Here is a 22674-nt window from a genome sequence, read left to right as displayed (position 1 = left end):
CCTGCATCAGTTCATTCTTCCTCAATTTACCAAACGGCTCCATCAGGCTGTGTGCCCAGCCCTGTCCCCGATTCTGAAGAACCAGGCAGACACAGCCCTGCCCGCGCGGGGTTCATATTCTAGAGGGAGAGATGAAAACCCAAACTCAAACTAATCAATAAAATAACTGTACATTGTTCATAGGGCTCCCAGGGATAAAACCCTAGGGCCAAAGTATTGAAAACCTTCCATTATTTTAATGTAAATTTGAATACACATTCACTTGGCTCAAAATTCAAAATGTATAACAAAAGTGAATAATAAAATAATAAATAATAATAAGATCATAAACGAGTGAGCTCCCCCAAAATAAAATAAATAAATAAATAAATAAATAAATAAATAAATAAAAAATAAAAGGTGAGCTCCCTCTCTCCAGCCAGTCAATTGCCTTTCCCCAAAGCAAATAATTTAGTCGTGCCATGTGTGATTTCTTCCAGAAATATTTTAGACTTTTATAAACAAATGCATATATACCCATGCCACCTGCCCCCAATTTAGCATACTCCAATGGACTGGACCCTGAAGGGTGGGGAGGAGTCAGCCTTGCAGAGGGTAGTGGGAAGAACATTCCAGAGAGAGGGACCAGCCTGTGGAAAGCCCCAGAGGACGTTCAGACCCTGTGGACATCTGGGCGGGCTCATCCATTACTCACCCCTACGTGGGAGGATCCCTCATCTGGTGTCGGGCCATGTGCTTATCAGCGAGGGGGAGGCGGCAGCATTTATGAGACTACAGTTCACCTGTAACTAGGAGCTGCCCGTGGCCGACTTTGTCATCTGATGGGGGCCTGACACCCCGATCTGAGGTTGGCTCACCCCTAAATAAGTAATACTCCCAATGCAATGAGGGGTGGTCAGAAGGAACAGCCCCGAGAGGCTCAGGGGTCTCTGTGACAGGTCGGTGACAATCACCCTTGTCCTGTGCGCCCTACGCCCATGGGAGCATCTGGGGAGGGTCATGGCCTTGAATGTCTCAGCCCGCCACAGGGGGGTGGGGAAGCAGGGCAGGGAAAGTGCCCGTGTATTTGACCTGTGGTCCTACACATCCTGCCTCCGCCCTCACCTACCCCATCTCCCCCTCCTACTACACACCTTAGGTCAATAGCAATAAAACAGCTAACAATCTCTCGAGTCCTCACTGTTTGCCAGAGCCGGTCCTACAATCGGCCACTATAGGATCCTCCCGAAACCTCATAGATGACGCCGGCTCCCTCGGATCTCAGCTGTTCAACCAGGAACTCTCCACCTGCTCTAGCTGTGTTACCCCTTCTCTGTGTGTTTGTGGCAGACCAAGGCGAGGAAGAGCCTTGCCCCCTGTCTCTGGGTGTCATCATTTGGGCTCTGGCTTGCCCACCAGTTTCAGGCTATCCTTCATCACGATTCTTCTATTTCCCAACTACTATCATTTTTCGTCCCCTGCACACCCAGAGCTCTCCCTCCCTCCTCTGGCCTTTCTTGCCTCTGATCTGCTTGGCAATGTCTGTTTTCTTTCTTTTGCCCTATCAGGCCCCACGCTGCACCAACTGTACCTCACAAACTTCCCAGAACTACGTGGCATGCCCAGGACCATGAAGTCAGCTGGTATTTTAATTGCCACCCCCACCCACACCTTGCACTCATGGCCTCGTGATTAGCGGTCACTGTGTCATCACGTGGTGGTAGCACACTCACCCCTGCCCAGCACTTCCAGGGCTCCTCAGGCACATGGTCCTGGCCACTGCCTGGGAGGGAAGCGTGTCCTGAGCCCCCAAGGAGCTGGGCACACTCAGCATGCTGCCTCAGAAGGAAGGCTCCAGCCTCGTGTGGCTCCTCGGAGGGGACACTCTGACCGCCTGCTTCCTTCTGTGTGTGTCCTGCAGGATCACTGAACAGTCCCTTGTTGGTTCAACATTTACGATCCCTCCTACGGGCCAGACAGCAGTCTAGGAGACCATAAGATGGGCAACTACCTTACAGACGAGATAGACAAAAGTCCCAGACACATGACACTTCAAGCCTGGTATGGAGAAGCCAACAATCCATAGCATAAATGTGTAAAATGTCTACTCTGTTAGGAGGGGATAAGGTTGCTAAAGAGAAAATATTTTTTAAATCGGGAAGGGGGACGGAGATTATGGGTGGAGGAAGGGCAAGGGGTGGAAACGGGTGGCCAACGGGTGATTTTTATTTTCCCCAATTTATATTTAAATGAGTTCTTGTGACTGGGTGATGGGCACTGAGGGGGGGCACTTGATGGGATGAGCACTGGGTGTTATGCCATATGTTGGCAAATTGAACTCCAATTAAAAAAAAATATGTAAAAAATAAATAATAAATGTGTTCTCAATCTGAGCCGACACTGCTCCCAGGGGATATTTGGGAATTCCTAGACGTGTTTTTGATGGTCACAATTGAGGGGAGGGTACTACTGGCATCCAGAGGGCACAAGCCAGGAAGGCTGCTCAGCATCCTACAGATGCATGGGGCAGCCCCCACAATGACACGGAATCCCCCAGCCATCACGTCCACAGCACTGAAGTCGAGAAACCTTGGTTTTTAAAAAAGATTTTACTTATTTATTCATGAGAGATGCAGAGACACAGGCAGAGGAAGAAGCAGGCTCCATGCAGGGAACCCCACATCAGGCTCCCCATGGGGAACCTACTTCTCTGTCTCTCGTGAATAAACGGGTAAAATCTTTAAAAATACATACAAATGTACACTGTCTAGGGAGGGCCTTACTAAGAAGGTAACATTCGGGTAAAGACCCGAGGGAAACAAGGAACACCAGATTTGTGTGATCACACACACACCCCTGAACAGACTCTGACAGATACCAGGCTCCTCATATAGGTTTTCTTGGTGAGACTCACCTCTACATCCTTGTGATTAGCTCAGACCACAAGCACTGAAGGGACGTTTAGGACACAATAAAATAAATAGAGGAATAAGGAACTGTTTGTCAAGAAAGGTGAAAGGACAGACAGAAAGGAGAAGCTCCAGGAGTTCGGGCGAGACAGGGAAGGGACCCCATCCCCGGAAACCCTTCGAGAATTTCCAAGCCCTCCTCCCCCCACCACAAAGCACCTCTAACTTAAAAAGATCTGGAAGAGAGAGCAACCAAATACAACGTGCAGCCCTTGTCTGGAGCCCCATGTGAACAAGTGGCAAAAAGCATTGGAGCTCTAAGAAAAGTTCTGGGGGGTCAATTTTACCATCCCCTCCTGGCAGGTGGAAGTTGGTGGGGGAACCTACACCAGGGTCCTGAACAGGTTCTTCTGGTGCCAGGAATATGGGAACACAGGAGGGAGTGGCTTGTCACAGCGCCGAGGCCCCTGCTACTGGGACCCTTTGTTCCTTTCCTGGCGGAGCAAGCCCCTATAACCACGGGCTGGCTATCTGGGCAGGCATCCAAGGTGGCCTCAGAATAAAATGGACTGTGCCAAGAAGCCTTTGCCAAATGCCCAGAAGCCTCTCCCCGTCCCATGCCACCGTGAACATCTTATAGACAGGGACCGAGGCCGGGCCAAAGAAGAATAACCAAGTGGAGCTATCAGGCTCCTGATTAATTTACATTCTGGCAACGCAAACACATCAGGAAGAAAGACTTAGATGCAAGCTCACGGCTCATCTGCGACCCCCTTTGAATCATCGCAAGGAATGGCACTTCATTGAAGCAGTCACTGGGACAGAGAAGGTTCTCGATAACTAAAGCTTATCTCTTAATGATCCAAACAAACTCCTCTTGATGGAAACCTTCGTAGACACGCTTATTTCCCTTCTGATGTTTCAAATACAAAGCAGCAGACCCTGTGGAACAGCTGTTCAGGCCGGGCCTAGAGAAGGTCAGGCTAATCAAGAGAAGAGAAACAAAGGAAAGACCGAAATAGGGAAATGAGGGCAAAATCCAGAGAAGCAGGTTGGCAGAGGAGAGTCAGATGGGGTGGGGGACTCAGATGGCAGAGGACCCAGATGGGTCTCCCCCAAATCCAGAGGATCAGTGAGTGACCATTCACTCATTCATTCAACAAACCCTGAGTACTACCTCTGTGCCCAGCACTGTGTTAGACACAGGAAATAACAGGATGAAAACGCACCATCCTTGCCCTCCAGGAGCTCGTGGTCTAGAGGTGAAGAAGCCCAGCTACAAGCTCTGGTGGTGGTAAGCTCCTAACCCCCTTGACTGGGGGAATCAAGGAAGGCTCCCTGAGGAGGTGATGCCTGGTGGCACTACGGATATCCATGTAGGCACTTCCCTGGACAAAGTTCTGGGGCAGCGTGGCACTGCCAGCATCAGTAGGACACCTCTGTATGCAGGGATCCCTTGGGCTTGCAAAGGCAAAGTGGTCTCTGCTCAGAGTTGCTCCATCAGGCCTGGAGGGAAATAAGGTGCCAGGTGCTTCATGCTTCCACAGGTGTGATCTACTAGTCCACAGAGCCAGAATCAAGTCAATCACTGGGAAGCAGTTCTGACATTTCTTGTAATCTGCTACGACAACACTCCTTGGCTTGAGATTCAGATGGTCCCATTCAATGCCATCTACGTAGGGAAAGTTGGAAGCAAGTTTTAGAAAACCTGACTTGCAATCTCCCATGATCCTTTGTGACAACGTGCTATTCTGGCCAACACTGGCAGATGAAGGGAGACAGAGAAGCGGTAGGCACCTGCTCCACCATCCCCAATTTGCCAAAGAATGGCTCCATTCTCACCTGCTGTGGGCCACACCTTTTGGACTTGGCTGTGTGTCCCTCCCCGATCATGCAGGGTTAGTAACTTTCCTCAGAGCACCAGCTGTATGGGAGGTGACAATATGTGAACTGGGTTCTGAAGGATGAATAGGAGTTCACCAGGCACAGCTGCTGGAGAAGAGAATCTCCAGGAAACAGTATGTGCAAAAAAAAAGCACAAACCAGTTTGGTTCTGCAGGAGCAGGGGAGGGGTAGAAGGCAAAAAGCAGATCTTGAATGGTTTTTCTTGTACTGAGATTTGGACTTCTTAGAGAACCATGGGAAATGGCCAGATTCAGGCTTAATGCTTACGAACGTCACCCTGGCAGCAGCATATAGAGAGGAGACAGGAACGGGGGCTATTTAGGAAGTACGATGAATCCAGACACGAGTGATGGGGGCTTGAGCAAGGTCAGGAGCTAGGAGTGAGGCAGGGAGGGTCAGATCTGAGGAAAGAGCTGGTGATTTGTTCAGAGTTGACAGCAAGGCAGCAGGGAGTAAGGGGGGGCAGGCTCCAATGGGCAGCTGAGTCCAGTATGCTGGCACCAGGCAAGATCCCACCCCAGGGGCAGAGTCAAGACCCCGACTTCCAAGGCATTTCCCACCTGGGCACTGGCAGCTTTACAGTCCTGAGAAGGGGCGGCCAGACGTACGGGAGGCCAGAACAGCGCCCTGAGGGGCACAACCCGGGCAACTTCCAACAACCTCTCCGCTTCCTCTCTGCGTAAAGCCCTCTGCTCAGCAGGTCTAGCCTGTTCTTTGCTGGAGCAGGAGTGGAGTGGTCACAGGCAGGGCTGGCCGAGGGATCACCCACCACGGAGCCCACAGCCTTCGTGTACACAGCATGACACCAGGACCAGGGGAGGAAGAATGACCCCCCCCCCCGCCCCCAGATCACAGAGCGGAGCTGAGCCAGAGCAAATCTTGAGGCTTCAACTCCGGGGCTGTTTTCTATTGCAGGATGCCTTGGCTTTCGGAGTTTTGTGCTGGGTGGAATATTAAACCCTTAAACTCCCCATCCTTAATGGGTGCCTGAAATTAAACCCATGAGAATCACTCCTTCAGGGACGCCTGGGTGGCTCAGTGGTTGAGCGTCATCCTTGGGCTCAGGTCATGATCCCGGGGTCCCCGGATCGAGTCCCGCATCGGGCTCCCTGCAGGGAGCCTGCTTCTCCTCTGCCTGTGTCTCTCCCTCTTTCTCTCTCTGTGTCTCTCATGAATAAATAAATAAAATCTAAAAAAAAAAAAGAATCACTCCTTCAGGTCACTGAATTCTCTCAAGAAATTTCTCAGGAAATGAGAGCATGAAATTCAAGTGTGTGTGTGTGTGTGTGTGGGTGGGTGGGTGGGTGGGGGGAGAATGAATCAGCCCGGGAAGGCAGGACCCACGTCTGAATGCTGGGGTTTCGGGGAAACAGTACCGCTTCTTCTGTGCTGTTGACACAGGGCCTGGTAACCACTAAGTGAACGGGGGAACATGCCTTCCCCCCTCTGGAGACATAAGACAGGACCCATGAAGTCCAACGGAGGAAAAGGTTAACAATGACTGGATGAACTGAGAAGGTCTTTCAGAGGAGCTCACACTGGAGCCTGGTATTAAACAGGACAAGAGGGATCCCTGGGTGGTGCAGCGGTTTGGCGCCTGCCTTTGGCCCAGGGCGCGATCCTGGAGACCCGGGATCGAATCCCACATCAGGCTCCCGGTGCATGGAGCCTGCTTCTCCCTCTGCCTGTGTCTCTGCCTCTCTCTCTCTCTCTCTGTAACTATCATAAATAAAAATTAAAAAAATAAAAAAGATAAACAGGACAAGATGTGGGGTGGGGGCCTGGGGGCAGGTGGATTGTCAGAGAGGGCGCACGGGTGACTGGGTCCCCGGGTAAATGCGAGACAATCTCCGGGATCTGTGGCTAAGGCATAGGCTCTATCCACGCCCAAGGCAGGCACCGCTAATGAACCACGGCACGCTTTCCCACTGATCCCGGATTTGACCTCAAAACCCTCTTGTGCTGAGCACTCCAGACAGCCGCTAGCAATCGATCCACGTGGGACCACGTGATGAAGTCTTCTCGAGATCTCTGATCCGTGGGAGGAGGAGGAGAGAAGACGAGGCAGGCCTGGGGGCCAAGGGCCAGGCTGAAAAGCTTCTTCCTCTGTCTGGTGGTGATATGCAGACACTGTCATTCATCAGTTTAAGTCATCCACGGTGTCGTGGCCACGCTTTCTCGAGAGTCCTTATCTCTTTAAGAAACATACTAAAATATTTATGGATGAACTGGTGCAAGGTCTGCAATTCACTCTGAAATACTCAGTCCCAGACAGTGAGGCGGAAGGATCTAGAGGGGAAAGGTGATATCCATGTCACAGAACGTCATTTGTCCATAAAAAAGGAATGAAGTGCTGACCCATATGACAACATGGACAAAAACCAGACAGTATCATGCAAAATGAAAAAAGCCAGACACAAAAGGCCACATATTGTATGATTCCATCTATATGAAGTGAATATAAACCCATTTATTCATTTATAAACCCATTCATTATATAAACCCATTCATTTATTCTATATCCAGAACAGATAGAAAATGAATGAATGGTTACTGGGATTGGGGTTGGGGAGGCATGGGGGAGGCATGGGTAGAAACTACTATTGGGCAAGGGGATCTTCTTTTAGGGTGATGAAAATGTTTTGGAACATGAGAGAGGTGATATAGACGGACAACAATGTAAACATGCTAAATGCCACTGATTTGTGTACTTTAAAGATTCATTTATTTGAGAAAGAGAGAGAAAAGATATGAGCAGGGGGAGAGGCAGCGAGAGAGAGAGAATATCCAAGCAGACTCCACGCTGAGCACAGAACCCAACACGGGGGCTCGATCCCAGGACCCTGAGATCACGGCCTGAGTCAAAACCAAGAGTTGGACGCTCAACTGACTGAGCCACCCAGGTGCCCCTGATTGGTACACTTTAACGTGGTGAATTTTACACACTTCACTAAAAAAGGGTTTTGCTCCCAAATAAACATGTTGCTTTTCCAAATTAAAAAAAATCATAATAAAATAAAACATGCAGGAGCTAATAAACGCGTGAAGATGGAGAGTCTGCGGTGGGAGGAGCCCCTTCTCCCCCCAGGCCCAGGAGCAGGGTGCCGAGAAACAAGGCGGGAGGCCTGCCTGGGTGGCTCAGCGGTTGAGCGTCTGCCTTTGACCCAGGGTGTGATTCCGGAGTTCTGGGATCCAGTCCCGCATCGGGGTCTCTGCAAGGAGCCTGCCTATGTCTCTACCTTCTCTCTGTGTCTCTCATGAATGAATAAATAAAATCTTAAAAAAAAAAAAAAAAAGAATGAAGGAAACAAGGCGGGAGCCTCCCTGGATGCAGCCCAAGTCACATGAGTCGGTGCCTGGCAAGAGCGTGGCTCTCTGAACTACCAGCTACGGACGCTGCGGTTAGCATCCTCAGTATTAAGACCCTCCTAGGCACCTGCTAGACTCTGAGCTGGAGTCGAACTCAGAATTTCTTCCTCCCCAAAGGAACAAGGACAAGAGAGAACGCCGTGGAGAAGGCTTTAGCTGACCGCAGCAGAACAGGAGGGGCGGAGGTGTCCCTGGTTACTGACCAAACGTCCCCAAGTTGAGCGGGAGGTGTGGCGCTTTCCTGTCCGTCTGGGGCTTGGCTCGCCGTCCAGGAAACCACCTGCTACAGGACCGTGTTCAATGGGAGCCCAGCAGCCTAGCGATGGCTCCGTAAACAGATTCCTCCTCCCGCCCACACCGATCTGCATGCTACAGCTCCTGCCCTTCTCAGAGCTGCCTGACAACCGGGACTGCGGGCTGCCTACGCCAAAAACACAAAACCCGGCCACCCACATCCTCCCTGGAAATGTCACTGGCCAGAGTAGCCGCCTCTCACCCCCAGAGGCTCCTGGTGACAGGCATGGCCAGGACCGATCGCTTTTGCAAATAAACATCAACCCAACCAGAATGCCGGGCGAGGGAGGGGGAGGGAGGCCCCAACAAATCGGGGTGGGGGGGACACGGAGTGCTATCACCCTTCTGAAAAGCAATCTGGTCTCTGTCTGGGGCCCCAGAAATCAATTCTCATAGCCTGTGACCCAGTATATCTACATCTCCATGTCTGTCCTAAAGGATCATCAGAAATGGGGGTGAGAATCAGCGTGCAAGGAGATTCACCATCACAGGACGCATAGGAAGGAGTGAAAAAGCAGAGAACCGAATTGCAAACGGTGGCTACAGACATCATGATTCTACTGTAGCCACAGAATAATGTTCACCCGACATTTCAGACCCGGGAAAACTCTAAGAGCATAATACAGAATAAAAAAGAAGCGTCCAAAATTATATGTACAATTGGCTGAAATCGCTACGGGTGGCTAGGAGCATTTATCTCGAGGTCACTGGGTCCCCACGGCTGGACGTGTAGTCACAGGACTTCGCTGAGCCCTGCCGCCAGCCTGTGAGGAAGGAACCACAGGCCCATTTCACAGGTGAAGGGGTGGAGGCACAGAGAGCACACATCATTAGTTCAACACCACTAGGCCCTACGATCACTAAGCAGTGACTTTGGCACCAGACTGCAGGTCCAGAACGCAGCGTGTAATGACATCTAATTTAAATTAAATTTAAAAAACTTAAATGACATTTAAATTAAAGCCATCAATGCATTTTACAGAAAAGAAAGCCCGACGAGCAAATATATCAAAACACTAATGGTAGCCATCTCTGCCTGGTGCCATTTGGGATGATACTTGTTTTCAAAGATCTTTATATTTTGGGTATTTTTCCATATTTTATCCAGGGTACAAGGACTACTTTTAAAACCGGAAAGCATGCTATTTTTACAAGGCTCCAGAGATTTCATAACCTTCCCCAGAATGGTTTAAATAACAACAACACAAACAAAGACCAGTAATGCGAGGAGGCCTGCCTTCCCAGGACCCCACCCACCCCGACCCCTGGGCAGTAGGAGCCATAGCCCTACACATTGATTTTCCTTCCTGGGAGACTGTGCCCTTGACTTTAAATAGCTTCAGGTCAAGAGCGTGAGAACAGCTCCCCGCTTCTGCCCTCTCGGGGGGTAGGGAGGACCCTCTGCACCTGCTCCCTGGATTCTCAGGCTGGTGGCAGGGCAGGGCGGGTGTGGTCACCGAATTCGTGTCCCCCACTGAAAACACCAGCCCTCTCCCAGGAGCCGGGATCTGCTGGGAGCTGGCGAGACATCGTCAAGGATTATTAACACAAGCAAGCTTGGGAGGGCGAGATAAGGCTGGGAAAGGACAGGCCTGTGGGAGCACAGGACACCAGCAGGGGCGTGGGGACAGGAGGCCCGGAGTCCCTGTGTAGTCTGTGTGTCTCCAAGGGCTTGGCTAATTCAACCCCAGCGCCCCCAACCAGCCATCGAACGTGATCCGACAGGAGCAAGCACGGAGCAGGAAAATGGGGTAGGTGAGTGACACAGAGCAGAACGCAGCTTTGCACGTAGCCTTTCGTGGCTGTGAGGACAAAAATAAATGTATTTGAGAGACGATTCAAATAAATACATAAAACGACAATAATGATGTCACAGAGAAAGGGCTGGAAGATAGCTTGCTTTCCTTGCCTACCCCCACCCTATACTCCCGCGATGTCTCTAATTTGTTTTTAAATCAAATCAAATAAGCATATACGTCTCTGAAGCCCTCCTGGGAGGCCTACCAGGCTCCAGTCTTCACTGGCCTCTTTGCACCCAAGGCCAGGAGCAGTTTCCAGGGGGCTCTGAGTGCCTGACCTTGAGGGCCCGAGGAAGCCATAGAAACCCCAGCGCCAGCGCACAAGGGCAGAGCCAAGCTGGTGCACTGCCTCCAACGTGGCCTCGTCTGGTTTGTGAAATGAATAAATAAATCCGTGGCAACAACAAATCCCCTGGCTGAGCTTTTCCCTGAGAGGCTGAGCGGGCTCCAGGCCGCTCCCTCCCTCCCTAGGGCCATGAGACAAACCTACGGTCTTGAGAAACCTGGTGTTGGAAATGGTAAGAAAGGAGACAGTGGGAAGAAAAAAAAGGGGGGGAAAGCCCCTTTCCCTCTTTAGTCTCTCCCCTAATGCTGCACCTAAAGCTTGCAGAAAGCCAACAGGGAAGGAGCCAGTCCCAGCCCCTGCTGGGGGTGGGGGGGGGGCAGCCACAGACAGAGGAAGCAGGTGCTGTCCACACCTGCCCTAAGAATAGAGGGGGTGGGTGCTGAAGGGGAGGAGGAGGGGACGCACCCCTCCTAGCAACCCCCTCCCCAAACAGCCAGGAGAGTGGTCAGCCTCCCGGCTGAAGAACTAAAAGTCAACCGAAAGTGAATTCTAGAGGGATCTGCTAAGCACTTACTATGCTCCAGGCCCTGGATGAGGCTACAATGATAAGCAAGGTGCGTGGCCCCTGTTTGCCACGGGGAAGTGGGTATTAATCAAAAAACTCAATCAGAGAGGGGCACCTGGGTGGCTCAGGGGCTGAACCTCTGCCTTCGGCCCAGGGTGTGATCCTGGGGTCCCGGGATCAAGTCCCACATCAGGCTCCCTGCATGGAGCCTGCTTCTCCCTCCTCCTGTGTCTCTGCCCCTCTCTCTGTGTCTTGCATGAATAAATAAATAAAATCTTAAAAAAAAAAAAAAACACAGGATGTTTCTGGAAGAAGAGCCAGGTGCTTGTCTGGCCTACATGGCATAGGCCGTGCACACAGCCAGCGCTTAGGGACCTATGGGAAGTTGACATAAGCTGACCAGATGGAAGGAGAGACCCTGGAGGCCGACCCGCGTCCCCATCCCAGCTCTCCCTCGCCTGTCCCTTCTGAGCAGTATGACCTTGTTAAGTTACCCCATGGTCTATAAACACACGCAGAAAGACACTTACGTTCAAGTGCCCGTGGAGGAGGAGAACCTAAGTCCCCGTACGGCTCGGTCTCCACTTGCACGTTGCCTCCCACCCACTCATCCCCCATCCGGGAGGCTGATTCTTCCACAGGCTGCTTCCCGGGCCACCCTGGTCCTCTGGCCGCCCGCCTGCCGGGTGCTGCCCGTGGGTGAGGCTGGCAGGACAGCTGGGCAGGGCAGGGGCAGACGACTGATCCCACAGCCGCCACCCTCACCTCCCCAGCTGTGCTTCTGGCCTGGGCTCCATTCATCCACCTTGGCCCATAGTTCCTGCTGGGGGGCCCTCGCTGAGCTGTGGCTTTCTGGGGTTCCTCAGGTTCCAACCCTCTCCGTGCCCTCAACAGCTCCCCGCTGCTGTGAGTCCCCCACCCCCGGGTGCTTGCACGTTCCCCACAGGGGCCCTCCTCCTGCCCCCGCCTCTGAAACAGCCCTTCTTCCAACGCTGGACTCACTTCTATGAGTCTCCCTGCTGGGCTCCCGACTGATCTAAAGGCCTGTGACAAGCTCAATCCATTTGGTCCCCACAGAAGGGTGGAGGACACGGTGGGGGTGGGAAGTATGCTCAGGCCGCAAGGCTCACAAGCCGGTTAGCTCAGTCTAACGTAAGGAGGCTGTGGCTGGAGAGGGCAGGCAGGAGGCCACGATCCCTTCTGGGGCCAGAGCGATCTCAGCGAACGCCGCACCTCCGTCAGGTGCTGAAGATGGGTGGGGGACTAAGAGCCTTTACCCCCCCAGAAACAGCCCAGCGGAGGTGACCCACGTGCAAACAAGTGACCGGGAGACCCTGGGCAGAGCCGGGAACCACTGGGGGAGGAATCGTGGGTTCCATCAGGAGAGGCTTCTCGGAAGCGACGCCGGGCTGGGCCTCTTTGAACGTGTAGGAGTTTGCTGGGCTGAAGGAGCATTCAGGGAAGAGGGGAAGACGTGAGCAAAGACAAAGAGAGGCGAGGCCTGGCGTGGCAAAGGTCAGCTTCTCGTGTGGCCCAAAGGACCAGGTCACTGAAAGTGACAGCTGGCCATGACAGAGGAGTGACCCACAAACAAACCCTTGCCCTAGGATGTTTGCACTTGCTCGTTCCTCTCTCCAAGGTCCTTTTCACTAAAAAGCTTTGTGTAGCTGCTACATCTCATTGTTCATCTCTTCAGAGGCTCCCTCTGACCATAAAGAGATGAAACTGTAGAAGTTTCCCGTTGCTGCTATAACAAAGCGCTGAATGCAACACAAGTTCTCTTACAGTTCCAGAGGTCAGAAGTCTGAAATGAGTCCTATGGGGCCAAAACCAAGGCTCTATTCTTTTGGGATGTACTGGGGCAAAGCCATTTTCTCTTTCCAGCTTTTAGGGGGCCACCCACATCCCTTGGCTCGCGGGCTCCTTCCATCTGTAAAGCCAGCGACAGTTGGTCAAGCCTTTCTCGAGCTATGTCACTGGCTCCAGCCTCTTGCCGCCCTCTTTCACTTGCAAGGACCCTTGGGGCCTCATGGGGCCACTCGGATAATGCAGGATCATCCCCCCATTTAAGATCCTTAACCACATCCGTAGAGGCTCTTGTTCCGGGTAAAGCCACATGTTTGCAGGTCCCGGGGATGAGAATGTGGACACCCGTGGAAGGCCCACTATCCGACTCCCACACTCCCCTCTCCCCTCACCCAACACTTTCTCTTCCCTTTGTCCCTCTTGATTTTCCTCCAAGCACCTCAAACATCCAGATTTGGATTACCTGTGCGCTTGTTTATGACCTATCTCCCGCACCAGGATGTGGGGCATTCAGGGCCCTGAGGTCTTATCCGCCCTGCCCACCTCGTGTTCCGGCACCTAGAACAGCATCTGGCATATAGTACATGCCCACTAAAGATGAGCTGGAAGGACCAGAGGGCAGGCAAAGGAGGCCCACCTGACAGTCCAGCCTTGGCAGCTCCCCACACCCATGCCCCCCCCACCCCCCGGAAGGGAGCAGTTTTGAAAAGCCTGAATCTCACCTGCATTTTTGCCTCAGGTGGGCCACTGTCACTGAATCCAACCTCCTCCTGGAGCCACCCAAGATGGTGCCCTAGACTGCCATGCTCTGGGCTGAGGGAGGAGGGTTCATAGTCCGGGATCTCTGGACAGAGAGAGGAGCCAGCCCTAGCTGCGGGCCAGTTTGAGGAGGAGCCAGCTGGGTGAATGAAAACAGCTGGACTCATGCATAGCAAGCAGGTGCCAAGGACAAGATGGCACTGGGCCCAACAGCAGAGGGAGAATGGGGCAGGAGGGCATCACAAGTCTGGGGCCCAGGCGTCTGCAGGCACAGAAGGAGTGGCCTTAAGCAAGCAGGAGGCCAGGCCCGGTCCCACCCTGGGCTCGAGGGAGCTCCTGAGAAGGACAGACGGACTTCCCCAACCCCGGCTAGGGCCTGATTCTCATTCTGCGCTGGGCTCCACCAGTTAGGGGGCCAGCCCCGGGTACAGGTCATAGACCCGCCGACTGTCACAGAGATTTCTGAGATAATCTAGTCCTGGGACAGTAAATCCTCCACCCTGCGCAAAATCCTCCCAACCCAGCACCACGGCATACACTGCTCCTCAAAGCCCACAAGCCGTCCCACCGAGCCCAGACCTGGCCCCAGCCCTGATCCGGGACCACTGGGAACAGGCAGCAAGGGCCAACCCTCCACTCCCCAGGCGAGGAAACAGGCCCAGGAGAGAAGGCCCGGGCCGGCAGCTCCACCCTCTGGCTGGCCAGCTTTTTAGGCTTCGGCAGACAGCCTCCGTCAAGCGACGAGAGCTCCAAAATGAGACTATCAAGCCAACGCTCCTTTCATTATGTGAATTATTCATGAGTTTTGAGAAGTTCCATTTCCATCGAGTAGGTTGAAACGGAGACAAAGGAAGCGCACATGGGGTGGATGTGTCTGCGGGGAAGGCAGGGCTGGGAAGAACGGAGGAGGGCTGGAAGCTCGTTCTTTAAACACGAGTTTTCTTGTTGGCAAAGACTCAACATATTGTTTGTAGAATGATCAGCGGCTACTCCGGGACTAGGCGAAGTGCAGGGAGGGAGAGCAGGGCCCGGGGTGGACAGCTGCCCTCGGCGGCCTGGGGTCCAGCCAGGGGTTTATGCACAGGCCACCTGCCCCCTCCCCTCTGCTGAGCGAGCGTGGGAGTGGCAGAGAAGAGGCACCCGGCGGTGGCTGCGATGCTGAGGGCCTGGGGCACCATCTCCCACTGGGAACCCCTGCTGCAACCCCCCCACCCCTAAAGGAGGGCAGCCTTGTTCAGAGGCAGGACAGCAGGCTCCCTCCTTCCCCAAGGAAGAGGGCACGGCGGGTCCTGACATGGAAGGGGACTGGTCCGCAGGGCAGGCGGGGTAGGGGAGGCCACGGCCACGGTTAGGACAGGTCAGGGGGAGGACAATCTGCTGCCGACAGAAGTGCCAGGCCCTTTCCTGAGTGGATGCGTTCAGTGTCCTCAAGCAGGCCTGGCACTAGGCCGATGACGGAGCAAAAAACAACGCAGAAGCCCAGAGAGGTCATGCAGCTGGCAGCTGGCAGGACTGGGGTTCACAGCACCCCGTAAACTCGGTGTGAGCGACAGCCCCCCCAACACGTGCAGTAGACCGACAGTTCAAATGGAAACATCGCCGTGACCTCACCTCGATCATTCCCAATGGGCACAGCCCACTCCCCCACCTGCACCAGCATCCCCCTCCGCCTGGCATGCCCCCGCCAGCCCCTCTAGCTACTGGGCTGCTGTGCCTTCAAGGAGGCCCCAACCTAGGGGGTCCCCCTGAGCCCCCGTAATGGGTCTGCCCACCCTGGCCTGCTGTCCTGCCCCGCTGTGCACACCGTCTGTCCCTGCACAAAGCTGCGGGCATCCGGGGTACAGCGAGGGAGCCCTGCCCCTGCCCCTGCCCCCGCCCCTCGCTGCCTGGGCTCAGACCTCAGCCCGCCTCTCACTGACCATTCGACCCAAACGGGAATGACAACCGGGTCACTCCAGCGCACAGAAAGGCACGGAGCTCGGGCCACTACAGAGGAAAGCTTGGGGGGACACCAGAAAGCTGGGGGCTTGGTCCCGAGGGCCCATCAGACTTAACTGCTGGGAAAATAGGTCCGGGTGGCTGGATCTTGGGCATCTGCAAAGCATATGCTCTCCGAATGGTATTCCCTGGGGCGTCCCCTCCATGGCCAGAGGCCATTTAGGGAAAACACAGCAGGAGTAATAAATACGGTTACCATGGGGAAACTGAGTGCCCGGGGGAGTATACACACATCGTCGTGTTTAAGTCTCACAACAAGCAAGAGCAGAAGGACTTGTGCTCACTTCACAGACAGGAAAACTTAGACCAAAAGAGCTCTGACCCTGGTCCAGGGCCCCACAGCCAAAACATGACAGGGCTGGGAGCTGCGGTGGAGAGCAGGGGTTGCCTCTTCCACTCCAAACACCCATTCTCTCTTCCCTGTGTGGACCTAGAACCCCGTTCTTAGGTGAGCACCACACACTCTGCTTCCCGGCCTGCCTCCAAGTTCACTGCAACTGTGTGAGTACGTGCTGGCCAATGAGATGTCAGCAGAAATGCCAAGAAACTTCCGTTATCAGAGATCTAGCATTCACCCCTGCTTGACCTTTATTTATTGTCCCTTCTGCTACCCGCTGCGTGAAACACTAAGGGCAATGGCCGGAGCTCCAGCAGCCGCACTGGAGGGGGAGGCCAAGAGCCAAGACAGCGAGATGGCAGTGCAATGAGCTAGAGGAAGCCTGGGTCCCTCAGATTTCAGGATGCACACTTGCCACACAGCTTTGGATCGCCCGTGCAGAAATGCACACCAGTTTATGACACTGGTATTGGGGTTCTCTGTAACTCACAGCCAAAACGAACCTAGACTGATCCAGAAGCACCCCTAAGTCTGTCTCTCTCGGAAGTGGAGAAGGCAAAGGCAGGCCAGTTAGCGGGCTCCCAGGGAGGGCTCTGGGCTTGGTGCCTGCTGGGGGCCAGAGTGAAAGGGTGGCTGCCAGGCTCCTACCTGTGGTTCTCCCTGCAGGTCTCACTTTACCAAGCTTGAAAGAAGTCTGTAAAGTCTCATTTACAAGGTAAATCTATGCCCGGGGCTCAGTGGGGTTCCTGTGGCTTTTATGAGGAAGAGATTTCAAAGATCAGTTTAGAAAGTTCTTATTTACATCAACGGTCACAGAACCAAGAAAGGCCACTTTTGTGCAATGTCCTATTTCAACGGACACGCCAGCATCACGAAAACAACCGTGATAAAGTGACCGTCAGCTCCTTAGCGGTCCCTCTCTCTCTCCCTCCCTCCCTCCACCTACCTTTAAAGCCAGATTTATTGAGGCATGACTTACATATAGCAAAACTCACTCTTTTCTCGTGTACAGTCCTACAAGTTCTGATGAATAAAGTTGAGGAGCCCTCACATTCAAGATACAGAATGATATCACCCCAAAAAGTTCCTTTGTGCTCCACGGTAGTCAACCCTCTTCCCCACTCCTCAGCCTCTGACGACCACAGGTCCATGTTTGTTGTTGCTGTTCTGGCTTCTCCAGAATGTCGTATAAATGGAATCACATGTAGAGCCTTCAGAACCCGCCTTCCCTCCCTTGGCACGTCTGTGCAATCCACCTGAGTCATGTGCACACGCGGTTCTTCCTTTCGCGTGGCTGAGCAGGGCTCCCCTGTAGGAGGCACCATGGTCTGGGTATCCATTCACCAGCTCAGGGACATGTGGATTGTTTGCTTTTTTTTTTTTTTTAATATTTTATTTATTCATGAGAGATACACAGAGAGAGAGAAAGAGGGAGAGAGAGACAGAGAGGCAGAGACACAGGCAGAGGGAGAAGCAGGCTCCATGCAGGGAGCCCGACGTGGGACTCGATCCCGGGTCTCCAGGATCACACCCTGGGCAGAAGGCAGGTGCTCAACCACGGAGCCACCCAAGGATCCCGACATGTGGATCGTCTCCACTTTTTGGCTCCTGTGGATAGAGCACACGCGCCTAGGGGGGAATATACATATATATAAAGAGAGAGAGAGAGAGAGCTGTGTGCTTGAGCATGTTTCTGCTTCTCCTGGGAAATACCCAGGAGGGGAATTACTGAAGCGGAGGGCAGTGTATGTGTCGCTTTATAAGAAACCACCAAACTTTTCCAAAGCAGCGGCACCATCCTGCATCCCTGCCAGCGGTGAGAGCATCGCGGGTGCTCCCGGCCTCGCCAGCCCTTGCTGAGAACTACCGTAAGGCCACAGCGTTGTAGACGTCAGTGATCATCCCCGCCCCGCCCATCGGACCACCACAGCCACCGTGTCCAGCTCCCGACCGGTACCTGCCTGCGGCTCTCTCCTCTCCTCTCCCGCCGCCCCTCCCCACAGGTTTGGCACCCCAGCTAACCACAGAGCACGAGGAGGAGCCTGCTTCTCTCTGGTTATGGACAGAAAGATGTGCCTGAGGGAGAACGGATGGATTCTGTTCAGCCTGTACCAAGCAGCCCCCCAGTTTCACAGGGGCTCCCTCTGGCCACCACGATCTTCTCCCGCCGTCTTGTCTGCCACCCTGGAGTCTGGCTGGGTCACATTGCTGTCACCCAGGAACCCCAGACAGGGGAGGGTCAGTCGTGCAAAGGAGATGGAAACCTCAGTGAAAGCAGTGTGACCCCCCACCTGTCAGCCCCCTCCCCGAAAACACACGATCTGTATGACGGAGAAAGCAGCTTTCCACCCAGGCTAAGGTGATCTTGGGCCTAAACACTGGGGCAAGTGTAAACCAGGAGGCTCCATTACAGGTGAGCAGACACTGTTTTGCTCAAAAAAGGTCCATTAGGGCAGCCCGGGTGGCTCAGCGGTTTAGCACCGCCTTCGGCCCAGGGCGTGATCCTGGAGACCCGGGATCGAGTCCCACGTCGGGCTCCCTGCATGGAGCCTGCTTCTCCCTCTGCCTGTGTCTCTGCCTTCTCTCTCTCTGTGTCTCTCGTGGATAAATAAAATATTTGAAGAAAAAAAAAGGTCCATCAAAGGGGCACCTGGGTGGCTCAGTCGGTTAAGCATCCAACTCTTGATTTCAGGTCATATCATGATCTCAGGGTCCTGAGATCGAGTCCCATGTCCGGCTCTGGGCTCAGCAGGGAGTCTGCTTGAGATTCTCTCTCCCTCTTCCTCCACTCCTCCCCCTGCTTGCTCTCTCCCTCTCTAAAACAAATCAATCTTTTTTTTTTTTTTAAAGGTACATGTATACCTGCAGGGAGGGGCAGCCGACTTGGCACCAGCAAACCTAAATAAGCATATTCAGCCTAAGCCCCGTGACTTGGGTGTCATCATCCTCACTTTGCAGAAGAGGAAAGAGAGCCCAGAGACACACACAATCACCTACTTGGGTTTGCAGCTGAAATGGCCAATTTCTAAGTCCATCTGGATTTCCCAAATCCAACATATCTTTGGAAGGAAACTTGTTTTATTTTATTTATTTGTTTTTAAAGACTTTATTTATTTATTTATGAGACAGAGAGAGAGAGAGGCAGAGACACAAGCAGAGGGAGAAGCAGGCTCCCTGCAGGGAGCCCAATGCGGGATTCGATCCCAGGATCCCGGGATCACGCCCGGAGCTGAAACTGCTGAGCCATCCAGGCATCCTGGGAGGAAACTTATTATAAAAGCTCCTATGTTACCACCAGGTTTCAGGCATTTTAATGCCTCATAAAAAGCCTTCCAGCACCTTCTAGAATTCATTCATTCATTCATGCAAATGTTTACTGAGTGCCCTCTATGCATCAGACACTGTTCCAGACATTTGGGACACATGCACGAAAGCAGCAGACCAAATCCTGCCTTGGCAGAAGTTATGGCCTAATGAGCCACTGCGCGGAGCCAGATGTGGGTTACCCAGGGTCTTCCCCGTGGTTCCCCCAGGCCCTCTCCCAACCCCAAGAGACTTGCCCAAATCGGGAGTGAGCAGCCAGGGAAACTCAGAGCCCAGAGAGAATATTCTGAGTTCCTTGGTGCCCAGCACCCAGTGAGATCCACATCAGAGAGGAGGTGCTCGGAAGCTGGAGCAAGAGTGCACCCTGAGCACACAGCCATGCTGTGGGTTCATTCTGGTGTTTGCTGAGCACTCTGCACTGGGGACAGAGGGGAGCACAGCAGGGCCCATGCCCGGGGCCGGGGTGGGGATGGTGGACAGACTCACACCTCCTAGAGGAGAACTGTCAACGCTCACTAGGGGGCAGAGGGCTCGGCGCTGGGGTGCCGGAAATAGCAGGTAGGGAATCACGGAAGGCTGCCTGGAGGTGGTGAGCGGCAAAGGTAGATAGATGGGGCCTGGAGGGAGGGGCATTCCTCACCCAGGCTTCATTGGATCGTCCCTGCCCCTGTGAGGAAGACGGGCCAGCCATTTCAAACCTCCTTCTCAGGCGAGGAGACCGGGACCTGGAGGCTGGTCAGGGTCCCATGCGTCCTCGGCCACCCAAGACCCACAGCTGCTGGTTTGGGAAGGGCTGCTGTGTTGGGTCTGTGTCACACACATGGTGGGCATCGGCTAGTCTGCACCACAGTTCTGAGAACCCTGAGGGACCCTTCCCTCCTGCCCCGTGAAGCTGATGAGCACAACCTGGACTGGGAAGGGGAAGGGGAAAGGGGCAGAGCACCTCACGGGCTGACCTCACGGGCCGGCAGCTGCTGGAGCAGGAGGCGCCGCTGGGCTGGCCTGGGCCCTTCCGGAGGGAGAGCTCATCCCTCCGAGCTCACCCCTCCGTGGGGGGTGGGGGGTGCAGGCAGGCACTTAGTGTGAATCGCTCCCAGGAGAATCAGCTTCACAACTGGTTTTTCTAGGAAGTGCCCAGGGAAGTGAGTTTGAAAGGGACCCAGAGCCCCACTCCCCAAAAGAAGGGCAGTGGCAGCCCCAAGTTCAAAACTCACCACAGATGTTGACTGAGAGTCACAGAATGTTGGACCTGGTCATCATTTTCCAGGGAACCCATCCTGGGAAAAGATCACCCCAAAGTCGAGGTGGCCGTCCGGAGCGGGATGCTCGCGGAGGCGCTCTGTGGACAGCAACTGCACCTCTCTCAGGAGGGCGTTGGTTAAGAAAAATCCAGCGGGGGTGCTCAGTGGGGCATGGCATGGCCCCGCTCTGGGCACTGCCAGGCTGGCTCCAGGCCAGGCCCTCAGAGGTACCTTGGGCCCCCCAGCAAAGGCCTCCCGTCACAAGTCACAGCAGTGTGACAACGAAGTGACAAGAGCCGAGACGCAGTGTCAAGGGCAGAGGGAGGCTTCATCCCACACGGGGTGCCGGGGGGGGGGGGTAGGTCTCCCCAGCAGCCCTGGATGAGACATGGCAAAGAAGAGCTAAAAACCAAGTCTCAAAGGGGTGACAAATACAAGTGTGGAGATAGGAATTCATGAAAAAGACCAGAGGGATAAGAAATGTGTGGGAAATATCAGAAAGGGAGACAGAACATGAGAGACTCCTAACTCTGGGAAATGAACTAGGGGTGGTGGAAGGGGAGGAGGGCGGAGGGTGGGGGGTGACTGGGTGGCGGGCACTAAGGGGGGCACTTGATGGGATGAGCACTGGGTGTTATTCTGTATGTTGGCAAATTGAACACCAATAAAAATAAATTTATTATTTTAAAAAATGAAAAAAAAAAAAAGAAAAAGACCAGAGGGATGACCCAGAAGTCACAGTGGCAGAAGTGTGAGGGCGGGGACCCCACAAAGTGGTTAGATGACTTCTATAACCACGTGAAAACAAACCCAGCAACTGCCACAGAGGAGTACCCCGGGGACAGCCTTGCTGACCACCCTGCCCTGTCGTGCCAAGTGCTCCCCCCCGCGTTATCGGTAAGGCGGGCACTGCTGTCGTCCCAGCCCAGATGAGGGCACAGGCCAGGGAGGTCTGGGGGCTCTCCCTGGAATCCACGGCTTCCTCGGCCTACCAGGGCTCTGTTTTCAGACAGAACTCTCTGAGGGCAGAGCTGAGCCCTCCCTCCCTCCTGCCCTGCTGTCTGTCCTACACCTGGCCTTTTGTCACCACCACCAGCCAGGATGGCCCCACCAGTTTAGTGAATCACCAGTTTAATCCTCTGACCCCAGGTTCTTTAGATCTGAGCCCACGGAAGGGAACAGATGGAGCAGTGAGGGAGCCAAGGCCATTAGAGACTGGGTTAGAGGTGGGTACTTAACCCATCTGCTCAGAGGCCTCTCTCTGACTTCTCGGGCGCCACGTACACAAAGTCAAATCTTTGCCTCCAACCTGCATCCCAGGCCTGCGGGACACAGGACAGGTCAGGACCACCCTACCTGACCTGAGTGCACGGGCCGCTCAGCTGCCTCTGAACACTCGTCACCCACCGTCATGAGGATGACACATGTCAGCTACTTGCCCGATATCCTCTTATCTGAACTACCCCACGAGGAGGGCAAGATTCCCTTCTATCTTATAGACGAGGCGTTCGAGACTCTGAATGGTGAGGGATGACTCGTCCAGGGTGGCAGGTGATGCTGAAACAGCATTTTGGTGATGGGGTCAGAGGTCAGGCAGGAGAGGAGGTCGCGCGGGAGAGTCTCAGGGGCAATTCAGAAGGGGGCTTGGGACCCAAAGATACAGCACAGGAAGAGGAGAAACGCAGGCCCCAAGTTTGTAAATCAAAGCCCTAACAGGTCCTTAGAAGTCCTAGTCCAACCGACATCCGCTAAGTCAGAATAGGACACGAGCCACACAGGTTAGGTTGCAATTTCTAGGAGCCACGTTATAAAAAGGCGACACGGGTGAAATGCACTTTAACAAGGTACCTTATTTAACCGACTCTATCCCAAGTGTTCCTCATTCTGACACGTAAGCAAGATTTAAAGACCATTAAGATGTTTCACATCCTTTTTTTCCTCTCAGATCTTCAAATCTTGTGCACTCTTCACACTCCCAGCACATCTCCATCTGGACTAGACACAAGTGACCCAGAGCCACAGGGGCGTGGTGGCGACCACAGAGGACAGCACCCATCCAGGCGGTTGGTGTACAGTGCAGATACGGAGGCCAAAGGGGGGACA

The 22674-nt window shown here is 53.7% G+C and overlaps 1 protein-coding gene across 5 annotated transcripts in view; it reads right to left on the bottom strand.

The window, feature by feature from the left end:
• Positions 1 to 22674, bottom strand: part of CLMN (calmin) — a 116196-nt gene that overhangs the window by 75526 nt on the left and 17996 nt on the right. The window contains exon 1 of one of the 5 annotated variants that reach the window (XM_041760137.1): positions 20545 to 20652. The exons of 1 other annotated variant lie outside the window; for it this stretch is intronic. Coding sequence is in view for 2 of the 4 variants with exons in the window: in XM_041760134.1 (XP_041616068.1) it covers positions 16986 to 17346 (361 nt within the window). In the remaining 2 variants the exon portion in view is untranslated. Of the gene's footprint in view, positions 1 to 13634; positions 16917 to 16985; positions 17401 to 20544; positions 20653 to 22674 lie in introns of those variants that run through there. 3 more of the 5 variants (XM_041760134.1, XM_041760133.1, XM_041760136.1) reach the window with 3 other exon arrangements.

Source organism: Vulpes lagopus, chromosome 6 (genome assembly GCF_018345385.1).
Source record: "Vulpes lagopus strain Blue_001 chromosome 6, ASM1834538v1, whole genome shotgun sequence".
In the NCBI taxonomy this organism is placed as follows: domain Eukaryota; kingdom Metazoa; phylum Chordata; class Mammalia; order Carnivora; family Canidae; genus Vulpes; species Vulpes lagopus.
Note: the sequence above shows the minus strand (reverse complement) of the source record. Positions and strands in the feature narration are given on the sequence as shown.